Genomic DNA, 20,296 nt, shown 5'->3' with positions numbered 1-20,296 from the left:
CTGGCCTACTACTTACTTTGTATGGCCTATTCAGACGGTTTTTACTTTTTTTTTTTTTTATGGTTGAGGTCAACAAAATAAAAGAAAAATGGTATTTCAAAAGATAAGACAATTATACAAAACTCACATTTTAATAACTGTGAATGAAGTTATACAGGAACACTACAACGCTTTTTTGTTTAGTTATCATCCATGGCTGCTTCTGTATGACAACGGCAGAGCTAAACAGCTGCCTCAGAGAACATATGACCTGCAAAGCCTAATATTTACTACCTGGCCTTTACAGAAAAACTCTGCCAATCCCTGGTCTAGAATAACACAAATGTTTATCAAAATATATTCCATTGCATTTTAAGTTTTAAATAGTAAATTTAAAGTATAATACACAAATTCATCCATCTACATCGTCCGAGATTCAAGAACTTCTGAACACAACTCATTCTTAAATTCCTGATCTGAAAACTAACTAAATTTCTGTCGTCATACCATTTAACCTAATCAACATTTAAGCAAAGTTATCCAAGGGTACATTCTGCCAGTGAATACAATGCAATCCCGGACAACAGAGGGTTTCTTTTCTATAGAGCTAAATGGTTGCTTATTCCTGGGCAAGAAGTGAGGAATCAAAAGATATGATGACCAAAACAGCTAATATTGATTATGTAATAAAATGAAATAAAAATAAGGATATGCCTCAGAGCCTGCATGGAACACTGTTTACACTTAATTTATGTTCTCTGAAATATGAACCATATAAAACTCATGATAAACCAATGAATTCTTGTATAATATGGCAGATTCTTGCCCTTCTTCCAATGTCAGCATTACACAGGAGTTTTACCGCAACTGAACTGTATCACCCAAATTAAAAACTCAATTCATCACCTGAACAGGGAAAGCAGAGGGATAAGGAGAAGGAAAGTCCAGCAGAACACCCAAGGACGTAAATGGCAAAGAAAGACAAGGAGCAAAGAGAAGCAAGTTAGTAAGATAAATTCTATTGGAACATGCTGAATCTGAGATGTCTGTGCGCCATCCAAATTAAAACACCCAGTAAGCACTTGGATTATAAGGCTCTGGAACTCTAGAGCAGCCTGTGCTGAATATAGATTTAGGAGTCATCGGTGCAGAAGCGGTGCTTGAAGTCCAAAGTGTGGAAGAGACAGCCCAAGAAACGAGTATAGAGTCAGCAAAACTCAAAATTAAGATAGAACACTAATGATTTTTTTCAGTAAGCAGAGAAAATAAGAGACCATAAATGAGGTCAAGGAGAATCAGTCAAAAAGGTAGGAGGAAAAATTAACGAGAGTGGTTTTTCTAATATCTTATGGAATAAAGAAAAATTGAGACATTTGAAAACTTTTGAGGGGCAGAATGAAACCTAGAGTACTCCTAAATTCAGATGTGACCAATATATTTCAAGTCTTAAGTTCGTGCATAGTACATTTATGTCTATCTACTCAAATCTCTAGAGAAATAAGGATATCCAATAGAAAAATGCTTTCTATTAGGTAATGCATTCACATAACTTGAAAACAAATTTAACAAAAACTGAATGAAATTAAAAGATTACCCACTGTCATTCATATAACAAACTACAAATTAAAAACTTTTTATAAATCCCTTAAATGAAAGCAATAGGCCAAAAGCACAAAACTGTTAAAATAATACAGTAAAAAGGGTTAAACTTTCAAATTCAGAAGTTATTTGCATGTGGTGGTTCACAGCTGACAGAAGCAGCTGTCTAGTTTGTCTAGACAGCTGTTCAGATTTGGGGGAGTTGTTTCCAGTGCTGCCAGCAAGTTTTTCACCTTTTCAAAAACTGCTGGAATGGGATCTTCTTTCAGTCAAATGAAGAACACAAAGAACTGAACTTGGATACGTATCAAAACAATTTGTCAGATATGGCAGGCAACAGAATTTGTTAATTTAGTCACACTCATCTCTTTGGTACTGATAGTGTTTTTAGTCATCATTTCTCTGACTTAAAGAATAAAATGGAAGGTAATACTTAGTCTAAACATTTCTGCTGAAAACATTTTTATGTATAACCATGGATGAATAACCTATTCTAGGTATTGTAAAATATATATCACAAAACTACAATATTTTAAATGGTTTGATCAGAACAGGAAGGCAGCTGTAAGGATAGTAAATAATGTTTTTCTAACAAATGGAAAAGTAAGAAACTAAAATGGCTAAGATTAAGTAAAAGGGCTTCCTTTTTTCCTTCTTAATTGGTCTTTATTTGGACTTTCACTCCAGTCATTTTATCTAACTAACTTGTGTGCCTGTACTATTAACAGCAAATTAGCATCCCTCCCCACTCCATATACATGTTTTTACCAGCTTTGGACTATTACGGTGGGGATCCTCATGTGCAAACATAGGAACATACTGCCTACTTCTTGATATTTAGCAAGTAATAAACAGGACTATTTAAAGTTATAATTGAAATAAACTGCTATTCAACAACACTAACTTAACCCATGACTGATAAATTACTACATAAAAAAGTACACTACTCTACTAAAGTGGATCTCCAAGTGAGGTCCAGGAATCCCGAGACATTCCTAAGACCATGTCAGGTTGTCCATAAGGGCAAAACTATTTTCATACTAATACTAACACAGTATTTGCCCTTTTCACTGTCACTTTCACACATGTATCCAGTGGAGTTTCCTCAAGGTTATCTGACCTGTAATATTACAACCAACTGGATGCAGAAGCAGATCTGAGAATCTGTCTATCTTCTATTAAGTGTAACATTAGAGTTTTGCAAAAATATAAAACAATGCCACTCTTTTCAGTAAACTTCCCCCTCCCCCAAATATAGCTATCTGTTCACTAAAATGTTATTTATGTCAATATATAACAGTTTTGTGTCAATATTTTAAAGACTTTATTTTTAACTAATTTCTTCGCCCAACATGGGGCAAAGCCACAACCCTCAGATCAAGAGTTGCATGCTAAACTGACTGAGCTAGCCAGGCGCCCCCTCAAAGATTGTTATTTTTAAATGAATTACTAAATTATTTTTTAAAGTTTTCAGTTTGAATTTTTAATACAGTAAATAGTAATAGTATAAACTCATAAACAAAAGCTACTTCGAGTTGTCAGTAATTTTTAAGAATGTAAAGCGGCCCTGAGACCAAAATGTTTGAGAACTTCAGCTCCAGAATATTCAAGTCTTCATACTTACATGACATTTTTATAAATTAGCAAGAATATTTCTATATAATTTCTATCTAAGCAGATTTATTGATTAGAAGAGAACACTTCAGAGGAGAAAGCAATCTGTCCTGTTTTACTTAAGAAAAATACAAAACATGTACTCTTTTCAGTGGCACTCTCCCTCGGCCTTTACCACCAGAGATGAAAAGCAAGACTTACTGTGAAGAACAGCTCCATAACTCTGCTATCCAGAAGAGTCTCCCGCCAGGATTCTGTTGGCTTTAACAGCACATTTTGTGAGGATTCAAACATAGCTATATAATGTCTGCCCAGTTATCTGGTGTCAAGGACAACAACAACATTCTTACTTTGTCTAAAGTTTAAGTATATCCTAAATATAACAGGAGCCATCCAAAAGAATGTAATGGAAACAGTTTAAGCCTCTTCACATATGCTACATAATTCATGAATGAAGCTAAGGAATAAAAGGCATTAAGTGCTAAAAAACAAAAAACAAAAAACAAAAAACCCAAAACCATGCTACAGGAATATAAGAACAGTTTCATCAGAATTACATGTCATGCTGTAGGGATATAAAAATGTTGATAATCAGAGATCTTAACAGTAGCAACAAAAAGAAAAAACGTGATGTAAAACAGATGCCAAAATATATACAAAAAAGGAACAATCAATTTCTAAGTATTTATCCCACATTTCCCCCTAATATCTTGTAACAACTAAAACTACATATACAAAATGTGAGTCTCCTAATAGACTACTTGGAAAAATAGTATTTTTCCCAAAGAAATATATTCACTAGGTAACAACAACAAAAAAAAAACATACTCATACTGAGGCAAAAAAAAAAATGCCTCATACTGAGGCAGCAAAACTCCCACACATTAGATTATGCAAATACCAATTCCAGATAGAGAAATAATCAGTTTATGCACAACTCTACAGATACTCATTTAAAATTCCCACAGACTAAAAACCTACTTTTATGGTGTTCAAGTGTTTCAATATTAAGCATGCTTCAAATAGAATACTATCTTTGCCATACATGAAATAACCATAATATATTTTTAAGTGTCCATGAATATAATTCACTCAATGACACTGATGTACAAACTGAGGTTTTTAAGAAAAGAGAAAGATGTCTGGGTATAAAGACAGTAGTTCTGCCCCTTCCATTGCTAATCAGATGTCCAGCTAAATACATCAACTAGGCAACATTTTCATCACTCAATGAGAAATTTCAAAAATAGTTATCTAAAACTATAGCTTGCAAAAATTAGACCCATGTTCAAATGCTGTATTTTCATTAAAGCCCAAATCATTAAGAGAACATTAAAGGTACAACAATGCTTTGGAAATCATTTTTTAAAAAATTACCTAACCCCCTTTTGAAATATCTAGTATTTTGTCTCTGAAGAGCAAGGAGGGGACTACAAGTTGTTTCAGAAGAGAAGTCTACTTATTTCTGAAAAATTGCTCCAAAATTGTTCTGCAACTCCATTTGATTGATAAATAAAAGTGAAATTCAAGTCAGTCACTTACTTCACTTTTCTCTTCCTTTATCTGCCCCCTTGTGGAAGTGCAGAGAAAGAGTCAAAAGACACAAAACGGAACAGTTAAAACGAAGTAAGCCTGGCTTTTTTTTGAAGGGAGAAAAAAAAAATCAGCCCATGAGTACAAAGAGGTTTTTTTTTTTTTTTTTAATTTGACAGACAGAGATCACAAGTAGGCAGAGAGAGAGAGAAAGAAGGGATGCAGGCTCCCCGCTGAGCAGAGAGCTCAATGCAGGGGCTTGATCCCAGGACCCGGGGATCAAGAACTGAGCTGAAGGCAGAGGCTTTGGACCTGAGTCACCCAGGCGCCCCATAAGAGTTTTCAATGGTTGATAGTTTTTTAAATGATTCCACTTTCTCACTAGGTGCGTATTTTGATCTTATGTTGTTAACACTGTCTTCTGCATTCAGAATATATCAATTGAAAACTAGTATTTTTACATGTTGTCTAAAATGAAGGCTTATTTTTTAGAGAAATATCTGTGGATGGAATCATAGGATGTCTAGGATTTGCTTTACAATAATCTGAGGATGGAAGAGTATAGCTTAAAACAAGAACTTAGAGCTAACAAAGCTGGGTATTTTATTTTTGCACATCTTTGAAATTTTCCACAATAAAAAAGTTTTGGGGCATTAAAAAATAAGGCTTGAGCATATGAAATAAAGTACCCAAGAGTGAGGCAAAAAATTCTTTGTATTTCATAAAAATATTCCACTTATTTTTTTTCCAGCTCTGTTTTCCTCAAATTTCAACACCCCATTTATATTTATTACTTACGCTCAGTACTGTGTTGAGCAGATGCATAAAGAAAAACATGACAATCTCATTCCAATTTTTTAGGGGAGTCTGCAGTATCACATTAAAATGGTAACAAACTGTTATTTTGTTGGCGATCTAGATCTAACAAAATATATGTGTATAATTTTACTAAATATCTTCAACCAGAAAAATAAGACAATTTATTAGTACTTCATATGCTTAGAAAAGGTATCGATTTATTTATTTATTTATTGGGTATCAATTTATTTTTAAATTAGGTGGGATATGAGACAGATTCACATACTGTAGTAAAATGGTTCATCTCAAAACAAACCATCTATCAATTTTCTTGTTAATATAGCCATCCAGGCAGTGAGCATGCACAAGCTGTTCTCTCTCAGAATAAGACAGACAAATACTTCAAGGCTGGTACCTGTAAGAGAAAGCTAAAATCTAAAACCTCCAAGAACCCTACACAATTCAAGCAAAGAGGAAGAATATTGGAAGAATACAGTCAAAAGTAAAAGGAGTAATACTAGTCTTGGAAAAATGCAAAATCTCATTTCAAGGGAAGGCGATGAATCTCCTGCATCCGAACTAAGCCTGCTAGTCATACTCAACAAGGGGTTGCCAACATTCTTCATTGAGTGGACAGTGATAACGGCAAAGATTAATGCAAAGATTAATAAGTATTACAAATGGAAACAAAATCTAAACCAATATACTTGTTTTTCTTTTCTACCCTTTTTGTATTTCGAAAAAGTGTATGCTCCTTAAATTCTTGTGGATATCAAGGCTTTGTATTAAGAGAAAATGGAAACACCTAATTTTAGGAGAGGGCTTTTTTCCAGATAGGAAATGAATTAATTGCAATTGCTCACCTAAACCTCACATTCAAAATAACTCTCAAATCTTTAATTTTTCCTAAATTACTGTATTTATTTACTTGACACAGAGAGAGCGAGAGACAAAGAGCAAGTACAAGCAGGGGGAACAGCAGGCAGGTAAGCAGGCAGCTCCCTGTTGAGCAGGGAGCCTGCTGTGGGGCTCGACTCAGGACTCTGCGATCATGACTGGAGCAGAAGGCAGCCACTTAACCAAACGAGCTACCCAGGCGCCCAAAATCTTTCATTTTTTAAAATTCTGGTTTCACAAACCATAAGTGACGCTTAATCTCACAAAACAAACTGAGGGTTGCTGAGGGTGAGAGGGGGTTGGGGTGGTCAGGATGGGGAGTGGGGTTATGGACACTGGGGAGGGAATGTGCTATGGTGAGTGCTGTGAAATGTGTAAAACTGGCGATACAGACCTGTACCCCTGGGGATAAAAATACATTATATGTTTATAAAAAATAATAACAATAAATAAAAAAAATTTAAATTAAAAAAAAATTCTGGTTTCAGCTTCCCTGATCCTGGTCTGTTTTTAAATATACCTCCCCTAGTGCCAGTATGCACAGCCAAATTTCCTCTAAAACCTGACATGCATATTTTTAAAATGTTAATTCCTTACATTTTGCTAACACCACTTGGAGATCTGTGAGTTCTGTATCTGACATCTATCAGAAAATATTTTCCCCCAATTATTTTCTTTTTTTAAATGATTTTATTTATTTATTTATTTATTTACTTACTTACTTGATACGGAGAGAGAGAGAGAACACAAGCAGGGGGAGCAGCAGAGGATGTGGGAGCAGACTCCCCACTAAGAAGGGAGCCCAACGCAGGGCTTGATCCCAGGACCCCAGGAACGTGACCTGAGCTGAAGGAAGATGCTTGACTAAGCCACACAGGCACCCTGATCCTGTAATTATCTTAAAATTCACGTCAGTTTTTTGTTTTCCACTCTGAACCTAGAAAGGACTTTTATCTCTGACATGTTTGCCTTCTACTAGAAAGCTCATTTATAACACACTTCGCTCAGAGATTACCTTAATTGTTCTTTGAAGAATTAATCTGTAACACTGCAAACTTAACTACCTTCTCCTTATAAAGCAGCCCAGCACAACCACTACCATCATTTTTGCACAGTAAAAGCACACACATACTCTTGTTGGTATAGTAAGATACAACCATGTAACTTAATTATAAATAATATCTCTACTGAAAGAACATGTAACTACTCCAAAAGCATTTTAACAAAAACTTCACATTAAAGGAGACAAAAGGAACAGTATAATGAATGAAACAAATTTGTAGGAACAAAGTTATTCTGACAAGAAATACATGTTTTAGTTAGCAGACTATGCTGTGAAACTGCTAAAGTGGTTGCTTTTCTAAGAGGCTATGGCTGGTGTGGGGGCCCCTGGGAGGCTCAATCAGTTAATAAGTGTCTGCCTTCAGCTCAGGTCATAGTTCCAGAGTCCTGGGATACAGCCCCACACTGGGCTCCCTGCTCAGCAGGGAGTCTGCTTTTCTCAATCTCCCCTGCTCTTGTTCTCTCTCTCTTCTCTCTCTCTCTCTCAAATAAATAAATAATAAATAACCAAACAAACAAATAAAATCTTCAAAAAAGAGAGGAAAAGCTTATGAGGGTTCTTCTGTATTACCTGAAATACTGTTACTATGAATGTACAAGTATTACTTTTCAATTAAAAAAAAAAAAAAACCAGTGAGAAGCATATCACAATGTGAATAGAACAGTCATATATAGATCTGGATCATATCCAGACATTCAAAATGTAAAAAATTAGGGCAATTCAATTTTTGATTTGGTATTGCCAATTGACTATTTCTGTATGTTTGTATAAGATACCCCAAAATATCATTTCTCTCCCAGATAATTCAATGTGTAGATTACTTTAAAAACAAATCAAAAAGACCACCTCTAAAATTCAAAAATCAAGCATTACTTTTTTTTTTTTTTTAAGATTTTATTTATTTGAGAGAAAGAGGAGGAAGAGCAGAGGAGAAAGAAGATGGGCACGTTGACTCCGTGATGAGCAGAGCCTGATGCAAGGTTTGCTCCCACGACCACGAGATCATGACCGGAGCTGAAACCAAGAGTTAGACACTTAACTGCCTGGGCCACCTAGGTGCTCCAAGCACTTCTATTCTTAAGACATTTGAAAAATGATTTAAAGTTTTGATTTAGGTGGGAGAGATGGGTGGCTGGGTGATGGGACATTGGGGAGGAGGATATGTGCTACGGTGAGCGCTGTTAACTGTGTAAGACTGACAAATCACAGACCTGTACCCCAAAACAAATATATGTTAATTTAAAAAATTTTTTAAGTGGAAAAAAAAGTTTTCATTTATACTACTACATTAACATGCCATATCTACACATTATACTGCTTTGTCTTTTTTATCCAAATGTATTACCAATGAAAGAGGAGTCTAACAATGAAGTGATTACTTACTAATTAATCATTTATTATACATATTATACACCTATCAGGTTTTAGGAGACCTACAAGTTATAACTGGTTGATACTAGTTAAATAGCTAGCATTTACCAAAAGCTGAATCAGATTTTAAATCAAGAATTTTCCTGGCCTCTGGGTTTTTTGTTTTTGTTTTTTTTAAGATTTTACTTATTTGACAGACAGAGATCACAAGTAGCCAGAGAGGCAGGCAAAGAGAGAGAGGGGGGAAGCAGGCTCCCTGCTGAGCAGAGAGCCCAATGCAGGGCTTGATCCCAGGACCCTGGGATCATGACCTGAGCCAAAGGCAGAGGCTTTAACCCACTGAGCCACCCAGACACCCCTTGGCCTCTGGGTTTAAACATTTATCTATAATAAATATTGCACTCAAGGAATTTATATTTTGTATCAGAAAATTCATTTCTACCCAAATGAACAAAAATTCAGTAAAACAGTCATCCAGAGCTTTGTCTTTTAATAATCCTGTCTTTTTAAAAATCTGTCATCCCCATCTAACCTTACTTTACCTTCCCATATTTTCACCAAATTCAAAAAACACAAGTTGCAGTACAATATTTCTGTCACTGTATCAAATATAAGCCCACTCCCTTCTTAGCAAGGGTTCCAGCAAGGGTTGCAATTCTTTGATGCAAAAACCCAAGCAGTCCTCTAAGTTCAACACTATCTTAATCCTCTGTAAAATCAGCCACAACTAGACATAAATTCAACTGTACCTCAGAACAGTGAATAATTAACTCCATTCTCTACTGTCTGTTTCACAATGATCCTATCTAGCTCTAAAATTCTCTGCTTAGGAAAGCTCAGCAACATTTAATAACTTTATATAAAAGTACCACCTGCCCTATTTTATAACTGCATGATCAGAGAGAAACACACTAGGACAGAATTGAATGCACCCTGCTACTGATTGTCACTGGATAAATCCTACTAAGTCTTCTGTCCTGAACAAGTCTTAAGGTCTCAAACAGCAAGCAGTATTATCAGTAAGCACATATATCTTAATAAAGGGGAAAAAAGTCATCCTCAGAAATACACTGATCCTTACAAATGCAAATGAGTTCTTGTTCACCTTTAGTAAGGGTATCATTTTGTGGTAATAACTGACAGTAAAAAAACATTGAGTTACACAGTAACTACAAATCATCCTCAAACAAACACAGAGAGTATGAAAATTACCATAGCTTATACTTATAAATACTTTATGGTATGGGAAGATAATATAGCAACATGAACATTTCACAAAAGTAATAAAAAGTTAAATTTCTCCATCTTCCCATATTCTTAAGCTACTTCATTAGCACAACGAAGTTTCAGAGGCAAAGGGAAAGGCAAGTTTTTCTTCTTAAACATTTAATCTCTGTCACTATGAATTTTTCTAAAAATAAAAACTGTTATTTCTCTTTCTGGCACACCACAGAACCAATAAGCCCAGTCTCACAGATAGCATTTAGTCCAAGTAACCAAAAGTCTTCTGAAATAAAGGAGAACTGACCTCACCTGAATGTTTTCCCAAGCCTTGCCTGCAAATAGTAACAGTGGGTTTACTGGAAATCCTAATTTAGGTGAAGGCTTCTATATCCCATTACTATTTTATGATCCAGTTACCTTTCCCCAAGAAACGGAGTTGAATTTTTTTACTAAAACCAAATCAGATCCACGAAAATAGAGTATCAATAAAATGCACTGTAATCAAACAAAAAAGAAGTACTATTAAAGTCAACACACCAAACATACCTGCCAAACATTCTTATTACAAAATGATACTGTCATTTTTGATTAGTATTGCCAAAACCCTTAAGCATTTATGGACACCAGGTGAACTCCCAGCTAAATAATCTTAGCAGCATCAACAAACATCCAAGAAATAAAATAGTATTTTGGAATCAAATCATCTTACCTCACTAATTAAATAATACATATTTGTTAAGCATCTATTACTATATGCTAGACTGTGCAAGGTGCTAAAACAATACAGTGAACAAACATATGACCTATGCTTTCATGAACTTCCAAATGAGTGGGTAAGTAGATTTATTCAAATGAGCTACAAATGAAAATTTACAAATGAGAAGTGAGCAAAGTGGGAGAAAATCACATATAACATACATATGAGAAAGCATAGCAAAAGAATCCTGATCTAGGGTACCCATCTCAGGCACAATCAGGTGGTGATTAGGCAAAGGGGAGAAGGTGTCCAGGCAGAGAAAGTCCATGTGAAGAGTGCCAACGCAGAAGGAAACAGCTTGTGAGAGCAGCTCTAACAAAATAGCACAGGAAAGTTTTGAGGAAGAGGCAGAGATCAGACCATGCAGGTTCACAGAGGCTTTTTTTTAAGATTTTTATTTATTTGACAGAAAGAGATCACAAGCAGGCAGAGAGATGGGCAGAGAGAGAGGGGAAGCAGGCTCCCCACTGAGCAGAGAGCCCAAGACCCTGAGATGACGCCCTGAGCCGAAGGCAGAGGCTTAACCTATTGAGCGACCAAGGCATCCCACAGAGGCCATTTTTAAACTGGGATGATGATATGACCAGAGAATCATGGAACGAGGGACACTTTCTTTAGACAGCAGTGATCTGAAGCAGAATGAAAGCAGGTAATTTCATGTCAGTCTCCTTCAACAAGGTGAGACTGGGGCACATTCAGTAAGTAAAAAGCTCATTGGGCCAAGGAGTGATTCTAACATCTACCAAATCCCAGGAGCTGTCTATATATGTTGTTCCACCTAGGTCTGAGGTGGAGGATACTTGGATGAATTACTTTCTACACATATAAAACCTACATATAATAAGTCCTTAATAAAGATAATGGTTTACAAATGACATCCCATATACAAAAAATTTTAATCCACTAAAAATACTATTTGTGTCAGTAAATTCAGTAACATTAAATGGTAAATTCAGCAACATTACATGGTATAAGATTAACATTAAAAATGTATTTCCAGGGAACCTGGATGGTCAGTTGGTTAAGCAACTTTGGCTCAGGTCATGATCCCAGTGTCCTGGGATCAAGTCCCACACTGACCCTCCCCCCCTCATTATTTCTCTCTCTCAAATTAAAAAATCTTTTAAAAAATCTATTTCTATACACTAGCAATGAATATGAAAATAATTTTAAAATCAACTCCATCTACAACTAAATTAAAAAGAATAAAATATCAGGAACAAATTTAACAAGAGAATTCCAAACCTCCTACTCTGAAAACTATAAAACATTGTGAGAAGAAATTAAAGATCTAAATAAATGGAAGGATATCCCATGTTCATGGATCAGGAAATTTAACACTATTAAACATGGCAATACTCCCCAAACTAATCTACAGATTCAACACAGTATCTATCAAAATCCCAGCTGCCTTTTCTGCAGAAATTGATAAGCTAATTCTGTTTTTCATATGGAAACACAAGGGACACAGAGAAGACAAAATAATCTTCAAAAAAAAAAAAAAAAAAAAAAAGAACAAAGCTGAAGGACACACACTTCCTGATTTCAAAACTTACTACAAAGCTACAATAATAATCAAGACAGTCTGGCACTGGCAAAGGAACAGACATAGAAACCAATGGAACAGAATTGAGAAGTCACATTTTAACTTTACACAGAATGGGAGGTCGTGGAGATAAGACAATTCAACTGGAAAATATCTCTTTCAACAAATGGTCTAGGAACATGTTATTGTTCCTGTGAAGATATTCAACATGTAAAAAATGAAGCTGGCTCTCCACCTTATACCATATACAAAAACTAACTTAAAATAATGATAGACCTAATATATGACCAACCTAACCATATGGACTGAAAAAACCATAAAACTCAGAAAAAATATAAAACTAAATCTTCGTGGCCTTAAGAACAAGAACAAAGTGACAGTACTGACACTAACTTACTATGATACCACAATAATCCAGACAGGGTGGTAATGGAGAGAAAAATGGACAAATCAGATCAAAGAAACAAAATAAAAGAGACCAGAAACAGACCTACATAAATGTAATCCAATAATCTTTGATTAAGGAGCAAAGGTAATACAACAGAGTAAAGACAGTCTTTCCAAAAATAGTGCCTGAACAATCCAATGCAAAAAAAAAAAAAAAAAAAAAAAAAAGAACCTAGACAGACTTTATATCCCTAACAACAATTAACTCAACCAGATTTAAACATAAAACAAAAAACTAAAATTGCTAGAATACAGAAGAACATCTAGATGTTCTAGATGAACATCTAGATGTTCTAGATGTTCCAGATGACAGATTCAACAATGATTTTTTTAGATGTAATACCAAAGCCATGACCTATGATGGAACAAACCGATAAGCTGAATTTCATTAAAATTAAAAACTTCTGCTCTGTGAAGGACAATGTTAACAAAATAAGACAAACACCAGTAAAATGTATTTGCAAAAGATATTTCTGGTAAAAGACTATTATCCAAAATATACAAAGAACTCTTAAAGTTCCACAATAAGAAAACAAACAACCCAGTTAAAAAATGGGCCAAAGACCTTAACAGATACATCACCAAAGATACACAGACGGCAGTAAGCACATGAAAAGATGCTCTACATCATTATGTCATCAGGGAAATGCAAATTAAAACAATAAGATACCTCTACACACCTACTAGATCAGCCAAAATCTGAACACTGACACCACTACCAAATGCTAATAAGAATGTGGAGCTGAAAGAACATGCATTCACTGCCAGTGGGGATGCACAATGCAGGCATTTTGAAGGTCAGTTTGGCAGTTTCTTAAAAAACTAAACCTACTCTTACCATGTGATCTAGCAATTATACTCCTGGGTATTTACCTAAAGCAGTTGAATATTTGTGTCAACACAAAAACCTGCACACAGCTGTATAATCATAACTGCTAGAACTTAGAAGCAGCAAGATGTCCTTTGGTAGGTGAATGGGGAAGTAAACCATCATCCAGACAACATAGTATTATTCAGTAATAAAGAAATAAGCTATCAAGCAATGAAGAGACATGGAATCTTCAATGCACATTACTAAGTGAAAGTCAATCTGAAAAGGTCACATATTATACAATTCCAATTACATGACATTTTGGAAAAGGAGAAACTACTGAGATGGTAAGACAATCAGTGGCTGACAAGGGTTCAGGGAGAGGTAGGGATGAACAGCTGGAACAAAAAAGATTGGTGGATACACGTTATTACTCATTAGTCAAAATTCACAGAACACCAAGAGTGAACTCTAATGTAAACCATGGACTTTGAGAGATAATGATGTGTTACTTGTAGGTTCACCAATAATAACAAAAGCACAACTCTGAAGGGGATATTGATAATGGGAGACTATGCATGTGCGGGGAAAGGGAGGATACAGGAAATTTCTGTACCTTCTGCTCAATAGTCCTATGAATCTAAAATTGCTCTAAAAAAGTCAGTTTTAGAGGCACCTGGGTGGCTCAGTGGGTTAAAGCCTCTGCCTTCGGCTCAGGTCATGATCCCAGAGTCCTGGGATCGAGCCCCACATTGCGCTCTCTGCTCAGCAGGGATCCTGCTTCCTCCTCTCTTTCTGCCTGCCTCTGCCTACTTGTCATTTCTGTCTGTCAAATAAATAAATAAAATCTTAAAAAAAAAAAAAGTCAGTTTTAAAAAAATCTTTCTGACCTTGGGTCATGCAAAACAATCTTATAAATATATCAGAAGCACAAAAAAACAAAAGAAAAAAATTTAAAATTTCTATGTTTCATAGGCCATTATCAGTAAAGTAAAAAGACAACTCAGATAATGGCAGAAAATATTTGAAAATCATTTATCTGACAAGGGATTTGTTTTATATATTTATAATATATACATGACTCTTACAACCCAAACATTTTAAAAAGACAACTCAATTTAAAAACCAACAAGGGAGGGGTGCCTGGGTAGCTAAGTCAGTTCAGCCTCTGTCCTCGACTCAGGTCATGATCTCAGGGTCCTGGGATCAAGCCCTATGTCCAGCTTCTTGCTCAGTGGGAGTCTGCTTCTCCTTCTGCCCTTCTCCCCCACCCCTTTTGTGCTCTTTCATGCACTCTCTCTCTCACATAAATATTTTTTTAAAAAATTAAAATAATAAACAATAAATAAAAATGGACAAGGGACCTCAACAGTCATTTCTCTAAAGATACAAAAATGGTCAGTAACCACATAAAATGATGCTCAACAGCATTTACCATTAGGGTAAGGCAAATCTAAGTCACAATGAGATACCACTTTGTATGAAACAGGATGGTTTATAAACAAGAAGAAAAACCAGGTAAGTGTTGGTGAGAGTGCAAACAAAATGGGATACTTGTACATCACAATGTTAATTGAAAATACTGCAGGTACTGTGGAAAACAGTCTGACAGTTCTCAAAATGTTAATTATATAGTTACCATATTGACCCAGAAATCCATTCCCACAGATACACTCTAGAAAAATGGGAACACAAATCCGCAAGTAAGGAAAAACTGGTACAAAGATGTTCACAGCAGCATTATTCTATACTGAAAATTGGTTTTAAAAAATGGAAAGAACTGATGTACCCGCGTGGCTAAGTTGGTTAAGCATCTACCTTCGGCTTGGGTCATGATCCTGGGGTCCTGCCATCAAGCCCCTGCATCAGGCTCCCAGCTCAGCAGGGAATCTGTTTCTCCTGCCCTTCCCCCCTGCTCATGCTCTCTCATGATCTCTATCAAATGAAAAAAATGAAATCTTAAATAAATAAATAAATGGAAAGAACTCAAATGACCATCAACTGATCAGATGAACTGAGAAATAAAACATGGTATTATCCACACAGTGGAATATTACTTGGCAAAAAAAAAGGGGGGGGGAATGGAATGTCAATACATGCTACATGAATAAACCTCAAGAACATACCACATAAAAGTGACCAAAACAACAACAACAACAACAACAAAAAGACAACCCACAAAAACAAACAAACAAACAAAAAAAACACATACTGCATGATTCCAAAACATCCAGGGGTACCTGGGTGGCTCAGTGAGTTAAATAAAGCCTCTGCCTTTGGCTTAGGTCATGATCCCAGAGTTCTGCGATCGAGCCTCACATCTCTGCTGAGCAGAGAGCCTGCTTCCGTCTCTCTCTCTGCCTGCCTCTCTGCCTACTTGTGATCTCTGTCAAATAAATAAATAAAATCTTTTTTAAAAATTTCAGAATACAAAAATCTATACAGATAGAAAATGGGTTAGTAGTTGCCATTGAAATGCGGTGGAGGTAGGAATGTTAAAAGGTATGGGGTTTCTTTTGGGATGATAAATATTCCTTAAAATCAATGGTGGTAATGGTTGTACAGCTCTTGAGTAAACTTTAAGCAAAAAATTTAATTCTACATTTTAAATGTGTGACTTGTGGGGCATCCAGGTGGCTCAGTCAGTTAAGTATCGGACTCTTGATCTTGGCTCAGGTCATGATCTTAGGGTTGTGAGACTGAGCCTGCATCAGGCTCCATGCTAAGCATGGAGGCTTCCTGAAATCTTCTCTCCCTACCCTCTCTCTTTCTTAAAAAATAAATAAATAAATAAATATATGGCTTGTATGGTTTGTGAATTATATTGCACTGCCTTTAAAAATATCATAGTATTTCTTAATTCAACGTTTAAACTATGTCAACATGTATCTGTTGTTTATCAATGTCAAACATAAATTTTTCAACATGAATCCTCAAGAATACAGCCGTTTTAATGAAAAGATATAATGCATCAAGCAGACATTTTAGATGACTTAAAATGTTAAGTAAAATCAAAGTCTTCCATATAGGATGATTCCCCACTTCCTCCGTCTTTGAGAAGGAAACCTGATGTATAATGAGGAATATTTACTACCCTAAGTGGATTAAAAAATAGAAAACCAAATATTAAAAATTCAAAAGATATAGCAAGTGAAGTTTACCCCAATTAGATGACATTCTCATTACTTTCATGGAGTTCAATGCTACACATTTAGGTGTGGATATATGTTTTGGTGATTAGGTCAGAGAACTTTCAGGCTATCAAGCCCTCTTTTGTATTCTATTCCAGTATGTTGGTTGCTTACCCATCCTACTATAGGGCTAGGCTAGTCAACCAACATTGATGTGAAGAGAGAGAAAAGGTGTCATTCCCTCTTTCATGAAACTTAAAAATCCAACTTGAGCTAAGGTGTGGGGCCACAATGTTAATATCACTGTCTGATCTATCACAAGAACTGTCTAGGGTGGGCAGCTGTATAATCTTTATATATAAAGCTCATGCTACCAGCCTACTGTCAGTAGAACAATGATTTTGCACTAATGGTAACACATTTGCACACTTTTCCCCAGTCCAAATAATGACCAAAATCTGCTAAAGACAACCGACCAGGGTAGGAAGTACAGTTCTACCCATGACAAAAGCAAAGTTGCTTTAACCAAGAAAAAGATTAAATCCACATAGTCTTAATGCTGTCTGATATGAACAAAAGAATCCTGCCATCAAAATTAAAATGTATAGAATGGCCTTCAAGAATTCACATTAGATATTAATAAACCAAAACTCTCCACATAATTATAATTTGAGTATTCACTATTCACTTAAAACTAATACATGGGGAAAACAAGTACTTTAGTGGGCAACTCTTTTACCATCTTCCCAACAACATCATTTTGCAAACAATATAATCTTCAACTCCATGCTTCAGAGTACATCCCAGACTACCTTGTAAGTAGTGGCATCCATTAAGAATTTATTGGGGTGCCTGGGTGGCTCAGCCGTTAAGCGTCTGCCTTCAGCTCAGGTCACGATCCCAGCATCCTGGGATCAAGCCCCACATATGGGGCTCCCTGCTCAGCAGGAAGCCCGCTTCTCCCTCTCACACTCCCCTTGCTTGGGCTCCCTCTCTTTCTCTCTGTCAAATAAATAAATAAAATTTAAAAAAAAAAAAAAAAAAAGAAGTTATTGAACTAATAACCCAGCTAGTTCATGGAATTTAAAACTCAATGGATAGGGCGCCTGGGTGGCTCAGTTGGTTGGACGACTGCCTTCGGCTCAGGTCATGATCCTGGAGTCCCGGGATCGAGTCCCACATCAGGCTCCCAGCTCCATGGGGAGTCTGCTTCTCCCTCTGACCTTCTCCTCGCTCATGTTCTCTCTCACTGTCTCTCTCTCAAATAAATAAATAAAATCTTTAAAAAAAAAAAAAAAAAAACTCAATGGATATATTTCTTTATAAATACATAATTTTAAAGGAAATTTTCTAGTGAGAAATACAGCATTTAAAATAATTAAGTAAGGTCTGTCCAACAGACACCTACATAAATGATGTAACTTACTGAGCTAAAGAGGCACCAAAGGACACTGCTCTTGGCATGTAAGATTCAACTTTCAAGTTGCCTATGGCCTGAAATTACTAAGCAATTAAGATAAATTAAGTTTAAAAATGCAGACGTTGGGGCGCCTGGGTGGCTCAGTGGGTTAAGCCTCAGCCTTCGGCTAGGCCATGATCTCAGGGCCCTGAGATCGAGCCCCGTATTGGGCTCTCTGCTTGGCGGGGAGCCTGCTTCCCCCTCTTTCTCTCTGCCTGCCTCTCTGCCTACTTGTGATTTCTGTCAAATAAATATTTTTTTAAAAATGCAGAAGTTAAGGTTCCTCTTGGCAGACTTTTTTCTAATGCTCATTCCATTACTCCTTTGCTCCTGCATAGCTTTAAACTATAAAAAGGAGTGAGTGAAAAATCTGTGGGGTGAGAAAGAGAAAATAAAACTGCACAGCCTTGCTCTGACAGTAGCAAACAACTTAGTGGCCCAGACCTTCCCTTGTTTGCTCTCTAATCACGTGTAGGCTGACATCAGAAAAGCAGTTGCTTTCTGAGAAAGTTAACTTTCTCCTATAGCCAAAAGCTCTACTGGCTATCATGGTTCTAAGTAACTATAGTTATGTATAATGGGGTAATAACAGGATGTCACAGGCAAGACGACAGACATAAGAACTACCAAGTTTATAAGTTCAACTACTAATATTTTTCAAAATATTATAGTATAGGTTAACATGTAATTCAGGAGACTCAATTATCACCCAGGACTGAGGGACAATTCTCAACATAACCTTCCCTTCCAACAGCCTGAAGTCAGAAATTCTTCTTGCTGATCCTCCTAGATACGTTCCTTGTAAAACAGAAATACCCCTGGAAGGATAATACATAAACTACTTCATACGCTGATTAATGACTTTACAGACTGACCTTTTTTTTTTTTTTTAAGAGTTTATTTCTTTATTTATTTGGCAGACAAAGATCACAAGTAGGCTAAGTGGCAAGGCAAAGAGTGAGAGGGAAGCAGGCTCCTTGCTGAGCAGAGAGCCCGATTCAGGGACCCTGAGATCATGACCTAAGCCGAAGGCAGAGGCTTTAACCCACTGAGCCACCCAGGTGTGCCAGAATTTCTTTTAAAGTGAAAATATCAGGTATAAACAGAGAATAGTTTGAGGAAAAAACAAAACAAACAAACAAACAAACAAAAAAGGACCAAAGAAGAAACTTGACAATGGCTTATACATTTTTTCAGACACACACACACACACACGCACACACTTAAAAATTTCATCATATACTGATTTCTACCACTTTTACTCCTCTACTTTTGAGCAAACCTGGACAAAGCTGATCAAACCAGCATTTAATGGCTAAGAATCTCGGATCATGATGGTAGGTATGCCATATATCCTCCACCTTATTATTTTCCTCACTACCTCAGTTGCAGGTTGGGCTATCTAAACATTCCTATCATTGGCCTCACTAGCACTACGATGTTGTATTTTCTTGCTTCAATTCTTATTTCTTCCCCTTGGGTAATAAAAAGGTTCATCTCTCCAAAGCATCAAGTACAACTGTCTTAAACCTTCAACTGTCTCAAACTGTCACTCAATTTCTCACAGTTCACGGTCCAAGAAATACCTACACTTTCTTTTTTTTTTTTTTTAATTTATTTGAAAGACAGAGATCCCAAGTAGGTAGAGAGGCAGTCAGAGAGTGGAGGGGGGAAGCAGGCTCCCCGATGAGCAGGGAGCCCAATGTGGGACTCGATCCCAGGACCCTCAGACCATGACCTAAGCTGAAGGCAGAGGCTTTAACCCACTGAGCCACCCAGACACCCAATACCTACACTTTCTACCTCAATTACCCATCACTAGTCAATCACCGAAATGGCTTTTGGGCAATACCCCACCCACCTGGTACTCAAATAAACAGATCTACACATGACTATCTGTGCCCTGACACCCAATCTACATCTTCCTTATCAGTAACAGAGCATGTCTACAACCTTTATTTTTTGAAACACTGATCTAACTTTGCTTCCCAGACTCCCTTGCCTAGCTATTCCCTCTGTTTGTCTGAACTGTCCTGCTCAATCTCTTTTGCTTCTTCCTGTTTTTTA

General features: G+C 36.4%; 1 protein-coding gene across 4 annotated transcripts in view; it reads right to left on the bottom strand.

The window, feature by feature from the left end:
- XPO4 (exportin 4) overlaps window positions 1-20,296 on the bottom strand; it is a 121,960-nt gene that overhangs the window by 46,583 nt on the left and 55,081 nt on the right. For all 4 annotated transcript variants that reach the window (XM_059143773.1, XM_059143774.1, XM_059143777.1 and 1 more), the window contains exon 7: window positions 3,394-3,506. In XM_059143773.1, coding sequence (XP_058999756.1) covers window positions 3,394-3,506 — 113 coding nt within the window. The remainder of the gene's footprint in view (window positions 1-3,393; window positions 3,507-20,296) is intronic.

This window comes from Mustela lutreola, chromosome 13 (assembly GCF_030435805.1).
Source record: "Mustela lutreola isolate mMusLut2 chromosome 13, mMusLut2.pri, whole genome shotgun sequence".
NCBI classification, from domain to species: Eukaryota; Metazoa; Chordata; class Mammalia; order Carnivora; family Mustelidae; genus Mustela; species Mustela lutreola.
This window is presented reverse-complemented; position numbering and strand designations above follow the sequence as displayed.